Source organism: Nothobranchius furzeri, chromosome 5 (assembly GCF_043380555.1).
Source record: "Nothobranchius furzeri strain GRZ-AD chromosome 5, NfurGRZ-RIMD1, whole genome shotgun sequence".
Taxonomy (NCBI): Eukaryota; Metazoa; Chordata; class Actinopteri; order Cyprinodontiformes; family Nothobranchiidae; genus Nothobranchius; species Nothobranchius furzeri.
In genome coordinates, this window is record NC_091745.1 from 52,873,079 (window position 1) to 52,885,561 (window position 12,483).

Sequence of the window (12,483 nt, forward strand, 5' to 3'; positions counted from 1 at the left end):
AACTTTGCCTTCTGGCTCAGCACTCTTCACCACGACAAACCGGTACAACACCCGCATCACTGCAGATGCAGCACCATTCCGCCTGTTGATCTCACGCATCTGCGCAAATAAATCAATTTTTACTTTTTCAAATTATGAGCCGAGTGTGAGGAGTTTCCATGCTTACCTGCTGTTTAACAATATATCAATTTAATTTTAAGATTATTTTACTCATGCATCTGCAAAGTCACATTCAAGTCAGTCTTAATGTCTCTGAAGAGTAAAAATCAACAAGCTGACTTCTGCTGCTTACACAAGCCATGACAATCTTAACCAAAGTGAAGATGGCTGACAGTTGTTGAACCATTGTGGTTCAAGTTAAATGTTGATGTTACAGAAGGGACAAGGTTCATGGTCATCATGGTAGTTGTGGCTGGAAAACAAACACATTGGTAATAAATCGTAGAGGAAGCTGTTAATGGCTCCTAGAGGGTTGGTGGCAAATTCATACGGTGATCCAGTTATTAGATATGATCCTTCAACACAACAAGTCATTTAGTTCCAGCAGCTGTCTCCTCAGCAAAACGCTCTGCTCCTATTTATATCTGATGTCTGATAAATAAATGTCCTCTCAGGTAATTCAAATGTCTAAAATACACAAACACTCGTAATATAAATAATTTTATTTTGAAATAAATGTAGGCTGATTGCCCATTGACCGCTGGAGATACACGAGCCCCCACCACCACATGAATTTACCCTTTGGAAGGCAATGACAAAATAGGAGAGCTGATAGTAATTGTGTTTTTGATGATGTCGATGTCTGAAATAAGAATTTGACCATTGCATTGCTCTAAATGAAGTGAAACATTTTTTTCTTCTGGCGAGTGGGGCTTCTCGTGCTTAAGTGCTGGGTCCCGTTGTTCCTCTCAGCTGGTTTCGACTGAATGAACTGTTATGAGCAGTGTTGCTCGCAGGTTGTGAAGCAGATGCACACGACTATAATAAATAGAGTAAATGTTGCAAACCAGAAACAATCATTTAAAGTGAAAGTCACAAACATTCTGTTACAGTTTTTTAAGGTGCAACTTCAAAACATAATGAGGAAAAACAAAAGTTGCTGTAACAAACCCGGCACACAGGATCTCTGAACCTACTTGTGATTAACCACACAGTTCCAGAGGTTTATTATTGCTAGACTGTCTTGGAAGCTCGTTTGCAGAGACTTTGCTCTGATTTATCTTCTATGTGGCTCAAAATCCCCAAATCACTGATGTGTTTCACGTTCCACCCACTCCTGCCATCCACCAGGATAATGCTGAACTCTGAAAGGGAGAGAAAATTTGAAAAAATGTTAAAATCTTGAGTTTCAATATTCACATATTAGGATTTATGTTAAAGTATGTGTTTGAGTTTAATGACAAAACAGTATTGGTTCATTTAATCGTGATCTTCTAAACAGCATTTTTCTTAACTTCTGGCCTCTGCCTACATCACTCATCTCCTGCACCAGTATGTTCCAACGTGTGCCCTAAGATCTCAGGGCACTGGCCTCCTAACGGTTCCAAAGGCTACAGATTATTGGAGAGCATGCATTTTCTTTTCATGCACCACTAATGTGGACACATTAACTCAAGTTATTAGGCAAGCATGCTCTGTGGAGCCAAAGACTCACCTTTTTACCTTAACTTATGCATCATTAACTCCAGACACATTTTATTGGTTTTTAATTTTTACATTTCATCTGTTCTTTTTATAATTTATGCATTCTTGCTTGAATTGATGTTATTTATATTGTTTGAATTCCTTACTGTTCAGTGCTTTGTTTGAAAGTGCTTTATAAATAAAATTATTATATTATTATTAACTTTGCAGTTAGATTTGGGTCGTGTATTGTCCTGCATGATAAGGCACTGAGAAACAGGACAATAAATGCTATCTCACACAGGGAGCCTAAGTCTCCTCCCTTTCCGGCTGGCTCACGGGTCCTCGGAAGAACGAAAAAATGAATGCAAGTCAACGGGGCTAAAAGAGCTATTTTCTAATCCGCTTTGCCTTGCGCCCTGGATCACACATGTGTTGAACTGCATTTTAGATGAAAACTAATGATGGGTGTTTCTACTGTGCCTGTCACGTACTTTGAGAATTATCAGCTTGTAAAAGTTCGCTGTTAGCATGACTACAAATCAGACATCGGTATGTCCCTTTTATGACATTACCAAAGAATCTCCTCTCCCTAGCGTAGCTGCTACTCACCACAGGGCCAGATTCATGGTGGTTCTTTCTTCCTGAAAGAAGGATTTCAAGTTCACTGAACTTACAGCCATTTTTCCTCTGCCTTTCTCCGTGTCTGGTTCGATGACTTCACTTTTGTGATGCACATTTGTAGTTCTGGACTTATTTTCACACAAAACCTAAAATAACGTTTCCCCTGTTTGAAAATATGTGCTTTCTTGGTATCAAAATGCACTTTTAAAACTCACAGACATCGTATGTGAAATCCATGTCACGAAACAAGCGGAATTAGAAAATAGCGTTTGAGCCCCGTTGACTTGCATTCAGTTGTTCATTCATCCGGGGACCCATGGTCCAGAAGTAGATGGGCATGAGGCTCCCTATAAATTAATCGTTATTTCAAATGGAATAATTATCAACATGAGTAAGATATCAGTCAGTAAACTAATCAGCATGAGTGCAGTTAGTGCTTTAATAATAGATTAAAAAACTTTAGACTTGCTGATGGGAACAGAAACATCACTCACTGTTTATATCCTAACGAGGCAGCAGTGATGAGGGCACTTTTGCTCCTGACCCCAGCCAGGCAAATAAACACAATGTTATCTGTCTGCTGGGGCAGTTCAGCATCATATTTTTCTCTGAACTCATCTGGATCCAGCTGTAGAGCAGTGATCACATGTCCCACTGTGAAGTAAAACAGCCACAGACAGGTCAGGAGGTAAAAGACGGTGTCTAATAAAAACAAACAAATCAAATCAGATCAAATTAAATCACTTTTATTGTCACGTCACATGTGCAGGTACACTGGTACAGTACATGCGAGTGAAATTCTTGTGTGCGAGCTTCACAGCAACAGTTATGCAAAATACAATAATGTAAAAACAAGCAAAATATAAAAATGGCTAATCTAAGCAATAATATATATAGTGTGTAAGGTATATACATTCCTAAATGTGTGTGCTAACTATTTTATTTATTTTTCTATGTGTGTGCACGTGAGTGTGTGCATAATGCGTATATACATATTTAACAAATGAATAAAGTAAACAGTAAAATAAGAGATATAAGATGAGTTCAAACTGATGCTTTGTAATGTCAAATAACAATAATGATGTTATGTAGATGTGCTTTATTCATCAGATTAATCAGAAGACATATATCATGACTCTCACACTTACTTTTAAATCATTGGTCAAATGCTCACGTGGGAAATTTAATGGATTTCACATTAAACCGGTCTGCATGAAATAAGTCAAATCAATGACATGCAGATGTTACCGGTGTTAGAAATTAAGGTTTTATTTTATAATGATAAATATTTTCTGTAAATTTTGCTTGCATAAAAAAATATTTGCATAAAATCAAGTCTGGACATTCAAGCTGGGATATTTCAACACATTCTTTTTGTGGTGCAATCAGAATTCTGGATTATTCTACATCATGCTCTTTTAGTAGGATGAAACAGCTGATTTGCGCTCTACTGCATCAGCAGATATATTAGTGTACACCCTCCCATCAGTACGATATGTTGAGTGAACAGCACTTACAGGGCACATTAATTGATCCAGGGATGAAGCCATACTCCCTGAGCTCCCATGGCTCCCTGACATCAATGACTACAGTTTTCTGTCCATCCAGGAGCTGCTTCAGCTGCTCATAACTCACATCTGTGTGTGACAGTTGTGACCCGAACCAGCGGACGCCTGTGCCTGTAAACACAACAGACCATACACACTGGTATCGACCCTCACAGCACAAGTTATGAGTCACTCCATGTAAAACTCACTTTTATAACATCGGTAAGTGTTGGCAAAGCTAGGCACGGAAGTGCTTCTCCCTCCTATGGAAGACCCGGGTGGGATAGGACTGCGCCACAAAAGTCGTGGGACGAGACCGGAAAACCTCCAGCACCTTCTGAGTGCCATGTGTGATCAAGATTAATCAAGATGACACCTTCTGTTGACAGGTGATTGCACACGAGTGCTACAACCAGGCTACAACTTACTTGCTAAAGAAAAAACCCTGTCTGCGCATGCGCAGAAGTTCGGGCCTTTGTACCATAGACTGTACATGCTCTGTACGGACACAAACAGTAATGTAGATTACAGTTTAAATGTCAGCAAATAAACGACACTTACAGTATTTACACACAGCTTATTTAGTAAATAAGTTATCTAAATCTTTAAAGTATTCGGGATTATTGATGAGCCAGCACGATTCTATTGAGCATTTAATTACTGAAAATGTAACTGAAAAGTCAATCTTTACATTAAACTTGACACCAACATCAAAACAAAATATTTTATGTATTACTCATCTCTTAAAATATATTTATAGACTTGTCTACGCAGTTTTTGTGATGAAAACACCTTCAAAGTTAAAAGGAAGAGTTTTTGAATGAAGTGTTTTTGAACTTTCTGCTTTGCCGTAGTGCGTCACATGTTGACGTACGACTAGTCGATGCTAACGAGTTTGACGAATTTTGAAGTCAGAGACAAGACCCAAAAGGCATTTAAACGACTGTTCTTGATCTTTGTTGCTATGTACCCCGAAATAATTTAATAAAGTAATATTTATTGGATGAAAAGTTTATTAATATTTGTATTAGTTGCGATAAGCTAATTTAAGCTAATGTAGCAAGCCCGTTTGCTAGCCAAGAAGAGTCTACAACTGATTGTTGGCCATATCTGCTTAAACAAACAACAGAGGCGAGCTTAACGGGTGAGTTTATACCGATCTTTTTTCATAATCTCAATATACAAACATGTTTGTTAAAGTTTTAACTGTTTTAAATGGCGCTCACTTAGCGAAACCTGACAAGTTTGGGCCTCCTATCACAACCGTGTTAATATCAGAGTTCTACAGTATGTTTGTTTAAGTAACTTTTCCTGTTACAGTATTTAGTCCTAATTATTTTAAATGGGTTATGGAGATATGTTGAGAGCCAAGAGTGAAAGCGTTCAGAATCACAGCATCATCCTCAATGTAACCGGTAACTAGCATCATCTGCTTTTGGGAGGGTTTATTTTTGATGATCAGAACATTTCACGTGACCTGACTGTTTTACAGCTGATAGAATCGGGTCAGATTTCTAATCTCAGAAATTGTTTCCCGGTTAAATTAAGGTTATGGCTGAACGTGTCATGCTAAAAGACGGAAAGTGATTGAGTTCAAGATGTCATCCAGTTCTGATTCCGCTACCAGTTTAAAAAGGAAATGGAGAGAACGATAATGAAAAGTTGACATTTTAAAAACGGAACTATAGAGTTATAATTGAATTACAGATTCTGGAAAGGTAAACATATCAGGGATTTTTAATTAAACAGTCTCTTGAAATTAACGTTTTTGACAGTAACTTTAATTTTGAACCCGTTTTCTGTATGTGTTAATGACTGTAAATTGTATGTGGCGACGGTGGCAAAAGAATTAAGTGTCCCATAGTTGAAATGTTGCAGGTTTGATTCCCGCTCAGTCTGCTGCTGTCATTGTGTCCTTGGGCAATGTGGTAGATTAAAACTATTGCTAAAAATGTTGAATACAATTAAACTCAAAACTGACCTAAAATGAAGTTACTCAAAAATGTTTGTTATTGTTCTTCTTTGCAAAATTTTAAATTGTTTACAGGTGCTGGCCAGTAAATTAGAATATCATCAAAAGGTTGAAAATATTTCAGTAATTCCATTCAAAACGTGAAACTTGTACATTATATTCATGCAATGCACACAGACCAATGTATTTCCGATGTTTATTACGTTTAATTTTGATATTTATAGGTGACAACCAATGAAAACATCAAATCTGGTATCTCAGAAAATTAGAATATTCTAAAGGCCAATGAAAAAATGTTTGTTTCTCTAATGTTGGCCAACTGAAAAGAATGAACATGAAAAGAATGTGCATGTATAGCACTCAATACTTAGTCGGGGCTCCTTTTGCCTCAATAACTGCAGTAATGCGGCGTGGCATGGACTCGATCAGTCTGTGGCACTGCTCAGGTGTTATGAGAGCCCAGGTTGCTCTGATAGTCGTCTTCAGCTCCTCTGCATTGTTGGGTCTAGCGTATTGCATCCTCCGCTTCACAATACCCCATAGATTTTCTATGGGGTTAAGGTCAGGCGAGTTTGCGGGCCAATCAAGGACAGGGATACCATGGTCCTTGAACCAGGTGCTGGTGGTTTTGGCACTGTGTGCAGGTGCCAAGTCCTGTTGAAAGGTGAAGTCTGCATCCCCATAAAGTTGGTCAGCAGCAGGAAGCATGAAGTGCTCTAAAACTTCCTGGTAGACGGCTGCATTGACCCTGGACCTCAGGAAACAGAGTGGGCCAACACCGGCAGATGACATGGCACCCCACACCATCACTGACGGTGGAAACTTTACACTGGACCTCATGCAACGTGGATTCTGTGCTTCTCCGCTCTTCCTCCAGACTCTGGGTCCTTGATTTCCAAAGGAAATGCAGAACTTGCTTTCATCAGAAAACATAACTTTGGACCACTCAGCATCAGTCCAGTCCTTTTTGTCCTTGGCCCAGGCGAGACGCTTCTTGCGCTGTTTCTTGTTCAAGAGTGGCTTGACACACGGAATGCGACACCTGAATCCCATGTCTTTCATGAGTCTCCTCGTGGTGGTTCTTGAAGCGCTGACTCCAGCTGCAGTCCACTCTTTGTGGATCTCCCCCACATTTTTGAATGGGTTTGTCGTCACAATTCTCTGCAGGGTGCGGTTATCCCTAGAGCTTGTACACTTTTTTCTACCACATTTTTTCCGTCCCTTCGCCTGTCTGTTAATGTGCTTGGACACAGAGCTCTGCGAACAGCCAGCTTCTTTAGCAATCACCTTTTGTGTCTTGCCCTCCTTGTGCAAGGTGTCAATGATTGTCTTTTGGACAGCTGTTAAGTCAGAAGTCTTCCCCATGATTGTGGTGCCTTCAAAACAAGACTGAGGGACCTTTTAAAGGCCTTTGCAGGTGTTTTGAGTAAATCAGCTGATTAGAGTGGCAGCAGGTGTCTTCTATATTCAGCCTTTTCAGAATATTCTAATTTTTTGAGATACCAAATTTGGAGTTTTCATTAGTTGTCACTTATGAATATCAAATTTAAATGTAATGAACATTGGAAATACATTGGTCTGTGTGCATTGCATGAATATAATGTACAAGTTTCACGTTTTGAATGGAATTACTGAAATATTTTCAACCTTTTGATGATATTCTAATTTACTGGCCAGCACCTGTATATTGGGATAATCTTTATGGTTTTTGGCAAATTAGTTAAAAAGTTAATTTCAGGAAACAGTGCTTTAAAGAAGTAATCTTACTTCTATTCCTTCTTTCAGAGCTCCAGATGCGGCTAAAAGATCCTTTTTCTTTGAAAGCCGCCGAAATGACTAAGCGGACTAATAAGCCGCGGAAACCTCGAGATGAGGAGTCATCAGATGAAGTCAGCGGTAAGTCGGAACCACTGATACCAGAAAGTTTATGTGACTTGACCTTTTTGTGTTAACACACAACAACCCACCTAACATTGGGACCACTAGGGCTTGTGCAATATACACTCATTGGCCACATTATTGGGTACACCTTGCTAGTACCAGGTTGGACCCTCTTTTGCCTTCAGAACCGTCTTAATCCTTTGTGGCATAGATTCAACAAGGTCCTGGAAACATTCCTCCGAGATTTTGGTCCATATTGACATGATAGCATCACACAGTTGCTGCAGATTTGTCAGCTGCACATCCATGATGCAAATCCCCCGTTCCACCACATCCCAAAGGTGCTATATTGGATTGAGACCTGGTGACTTTGGAGGCCATTTGAGTACAGGTTCAAGAAACCCATCTGAGATGATTAGAGCTTTATGACATTGCACATTATCCTGATGAAAGTAGCCATCATATGGGTACACTATGGTCATAAAGGGATGGCCATGGTCAGCAACAATACTCAGGTAGGCTGTGGCGTTACAATGATGATCAATTAGTTGTAAAGGACCCAAAGTGTGCCAAGAAAATGTCCCCCACACCATTACACCACCACCAGCAGCCTGATCTGTTGATTCAAGGCAGAATGGATATATGCTTTCATGTTGTTGGATCCAAATTCTGATCCTACCCTCCAAATGTCGCAGCAGAAATTAAGACTCATCAGACCAGGCAACATTTTTTCAATCTTCTATTGTCCAATTTTGGTGAGCCTGTGCAAATTGTAGCCTCAGTTTTCTGTTCTTAGCTGACAGGTGTGGCACCCGGTGTGGTCTTCTGCTGCTGTAACCCATCTGCCTCAAGGTTCAACATGTTATGCATTCAGAGATGCTCTTGGGTGTAACAAGTGGTTATTTGAGCTACTGTTGCCTTTCTATTAGCTCAAACCAGTCTGGCCATTCTCCGGCATCAATCAATCAATCAATCAATCAAAGCTTTATTTATAAAGCGCCTTAAGCGACCCTGTTGGGAAGCCCAAGGCGCTGGCATCAACAAGGCATTTTTGCCCACAAAACTGATGCTCACTGGATGTTTTCTCTTTCCCTTTTTTGGACCACTCTCTGTAAACCCTAGAGATGGTTGTGCGTGATAATCCCAGAAGATCAGCAGTTTTTGAAATACTAAGACCAGCCCATCTGGTATCAACAACATGCCACATTCAAAGTCACTTAAATCACCTTTCTTCGCTTGGTTGGAACTTCAGCAGATCATCTTGGTCTTGACTAGCCTGGCCTGCCTGACTCGTCCTCTGTTTAATTCTGCACGGAGAAAAGTCTCGTTACTCACAGGCAGAGAGACACATAGGGGCGGAACTAGCCTGCTCTCAAATAACCAATCAGAAAAAAGACTGAGCTGCAGACTGTACCACGTGACACTGTAGTTTTTAGCTGCAGTCAAAAATGGCGTCTGGCGATAGCGCAAACATATTTCTTTAGAAGAAAGGCTTTTAGCGCTTCTACTTGTTGTTTTAAAGACGTGTTCAAGTCATTTAGAACAGAGGAAAGAGCCGCAGCGAACTCCGTTTCAGTCGCCATGTTTATGACAAACTCTACGTTATTGTGTGTGACGTACGCTACTCAGCGCTGATTGGTTCGGTTCGAATTCTCACGGGGTGGGGTTGTTTGAATAGGAGAGTTCCCAGACCCTTTCTCTGTGCAGAGTTAAACAGAGGAGGAGTCTGGCAGGCCAGGCTACGCCTTAACCATGTCAATTCAGTTTATTTATATAACGTCAAATCACGACATGACAAGAGTCATCTCAAGGAACTAAATGCCTAAATGCATTGAGTTGCCGCCATGTGATTGGCTGATTTGTAATTTGCATTAGCAAGCAGTTGGACAGGTGTGTAATGTGGCCAGTGAGTGTAGCTCAAAATGATCATCTTCACAATATTAAGGAAGAACAATATTAATATGGAAAAGAACTGATTGAAATGCAAAAAATAAGAGATTGGTATATTTCAAGCGATGTACATTTGCATGTTCTGGTGGACACTTGGCTGCCCTTGATGACCAAATCTGCTTTAGAACATTGTGGCCAAAATGTGAAAATATGTAGAAATGATGTCTGAGTTTCACTTTCTGAAATGTTTGACAAGAAGTGTTGAACCTTTTCATAATTTTTGCATTTTTGAGACGGATGTTTGAGCACCCTTTAATTACAAAAAGTAAGTTTTTGTCTTTCTTATTGTCGTAAGAACTTATGTGTACAATTCAAATGATAAATGGCCTGGACTTGTAAAGCTCTTTTCTGAGTCAGAGGACTCCAAAGCGCTTTATGCTAGTCATTCTCCTGTTCACAAACACTGATGATGATGAGCTACATTAAAGCCACAGCTGCCCTGGGGCACACTGACAGAAGTTTATGGGTTGTTTTTTTTAAGGACTGACCTGCCAACACGTGAATAAAGCAGTGGACCTGAGCTCAGTGAAGAAGTCAGTCCTCTCCAGCATGTGGTCCATGTGCACCGACTGCCTGAAGGAAAGGACGATGATCGACGGAGAGCCAGCAGCGTCCCACGACATCTTAGTGTGCTTAAAGTGCGGTTTTCAAGTAAGATTTGATTTTGTGTCATTTAACGGCTCAAACACTGACTCTAGGTCAGGAATATCTAGCAATATATAGGGATGTCCCGATCAGGTCTTTTTGCCCTCGAGTCAGAGTCCGAGTCATTTGACTTTGAGAATCTGCCGATAACGAGTCCCGATCCGATACTTTTAATACATAAAAAAATAATTAAGAAAGCGAAGAAACAGATCCAGAATGTAATTACCTTTATGTTAACATTTAACAACTCTGTTAACAAACAGATCACTTCTGTGAGGTAGCTTGAACAATCAAGTAATAAATAACATGCATCCTTCACTTTTGGACTTCATTGCAAATATAAACGTAATATAAAAACAAATGGCACCTCAACTTAAAATACCTGGCAGGGGTCTATTTTGCCTTGACCCCCAAATGCCTTGATACGTCCCTGCGTGTGGGACTGAGTTTTGAAGATGATCTGAATTAGGGCTGCAACAACGAATCGATAAATTCGATGAAAATCGATTACTAAAAGTGTTGGCAACGAATTGCGTCATCGATTCGTTGTGTCGCACAACTCTTCCAAAAGCGCCCCCCCTTCCCGCCCGCCGTTGCGCGCAGACCAGAGCAAGTCAGATCAGCGCGAGGGAGAGCCGCAGATCAGCGCGAGGGAGAGCCGGCAGATCAGCGAGAGGGAGAGCCGCAGATCAGCGCGAGGGAGAGCCGCAGATCAGCGTGGGAGAGCCGCAGATCAGCGCGAGGGAGAGCCGGCAGACTTGCGCTGCTGCGAACCGGTTCCGCATTGTTGCGCAGCGATCCAGGCAGCTGCTTCCACCAGCGCACGGTCCATTCTCAAAGTGGCGCAACCAAAAAACTATAATTAGCACACGATCGTTCATGTCCGCACATGTTCTCTATTTTCTGTCTTATTTGTGCCTGAAGCGCGCTACTGCGGAGCTCATCACCTGTGCTGTGATGATGTCACCTCACGCAGCATCGAAAACGCGCTCTGCGCTTTCCGGTCAGGAGATCCCTTTGATCTACTCAAAAGTAACTGATGAGGTTAAAAGGTTAGAATCCAGGCAGCAGATTTTCTGGAGAATTAAGAGGAGATGCAGGAAGATGAGAGACAGACAGGACAGGAAAATAGTTAAATAAAAACAAGAAAACAAAACAAAGTGTTGAAAAGTCAAATGTAGGTAGATTTATCTCCACTACACGTTTTTACCAGTAAAAAACAATAAGTTATACACATGTTATATTTATACATCTGATACAATTCAGATCACCTTCAAAACTCAGTCACACACCCAGGGCCGTTTCAAGACATTTTGGGGGCCAAGGCAAAATGCCCCCCCCCCACCCCATAACTGGGCTCCCCAGAAGCCTCTGTGTAATTCATGCCCTCTCCAGTAGTGTTAGTTATACGGTGTTTATAAAAGCCCCTTAGACATTACTGACATGTTCTAATATTATCAGATGAAAAACTAAATTATCAGGCATGCTGTCTCATCTGCTGCTTTTCTAAACTTGCAAAAAGTAACAAAACCATTTGAAAGCCACTATTTGTGGATTCTCTGAAAGTTTCCATGGAGTGTGTGACAACTTATTTTTTCATTGATCCTATCGTCTAATCTCACAGCTGAAACAAGCATCCTGAATAATCTGTGCACAGGAAGCTTACCAATGCTGTAGTAAAACAAAAGGTATAATAATTTATTATTAATAAAATCTTGTTGCAGCACTAAAGCAGAAAAATTAGATTTTGCATTAAATATGCAAAATATTTACATATGAATTGTTTTAGAGCCCTTTAATTGGCAGAATCTGATATTAATTTAGTTCTTACAAAAAATGGGTCCCAACATGGTTTGTGTGGCGTTGCCATAGTGTGACATCATAGGCACAGATCCCCTGTCCTCTTGTTTGGAAATGGAAATATGGTCACCCTACATTAAACAAACTGTCCACCCGGGCTTTTGCGCTGCACAGAGACGCTTCGCTGCCTATGACTTTGAACGTCAGTTGAGAGTCAGTCTCATGCAGACTGACCAATGAAGAGAGGGCCTCAAGTTAAGACCCTCTCCTCATTGGTCAGTCCACACGAGGTGGGTCAAAGGTTACTCTGGGCGGGTTACGTGTTGTCAGGCATTCAAGTATTGAGTATATTTACTGCATATTACAGTAAAATATTCTGTATGTGACCACATTATGGTGATCCTCGGGTCGTGATGATGGAGCCCTTGAATATTGTTGCCC

The 12,483-nt window shown here is 40.6% G+C and overlaps 2 protein-coding genes across 2 annotated transcripts in view; one reads left to right on the forward strand and one right to left on the reverse strand.

The window, feature by feature from the left end:
* Positions 1-647: 647 nt before the first annotated feature.
* Positions 648-4,245, reverse strand: tstd3 (thiosulfate sulfurtransferase like domain containing 3). Its single transcript, XM_015949252.3, has 4 exons — positions 4,004-4,245; positions 3,765-3,926; positions 2,742-2,901; positions 648-1,304 (listed from the first exon to the last, which is right to left on the reverse strand). Exons 1-4 carry the CDS (start codon positions 4,140-4,142, stop codon positions 1,247-1,249), a joined length of 519 nt encoding a protein of 172 aa, XP_015804738.1. The 5' UTR covers positions 4,143-4,245; the 3' UTR covers positions 648-1,246.
* Positions 4,246-4,646: 401 nt separating this feature from the next.
* The window catches only part of usp45 (ubiquitin specific peptidase 45), a 52,634-nt gene continuing 44,797 nt past the window's right edge, over positions 4,647-12,483 (forward strand). The window contains exons 1-3 of the mRNA XM_015949251.3: positions 4,647-4,938; positions 7,552-7,662; positions 10,079-10,248. Of these exons, the coding sequence (XP_015804737.1) occupies positions 7,560-7,662; positions 10,079-10,248 (273 nt within the window). The 5' untranslated portion in view covers positions 4,647-4,938; positions 7,552-7,559. The remainder of the gene's footprint in view (positions 4,939-7,551; positions 7,663-10,078; positions 10,249-12,483) is intronic.

Coding starts and splice junctions, on each gene's coding strand:
- tstd3 (XM_015949252.3), bottom strand. CDS start 4,142: ATGGCACTCAGAAGGTGCTGGAGGTTTTCCGGTCTCGTCCCACGACTT. Junction 3,927..4,003: donor CACTTACCGATGTTATAAAA/GTGAGTTTTACA, acceptor TTGTGTTTACAG/GCACAGGCGTCCGCTGGTTC. Junction 1,305..2,741: donor GCCTCGTTAGGATATAAACA/GTGAGTGATGTT, acceptor TCTCCCTTTCAG/AGTTCAGCATTATCCTGGTG.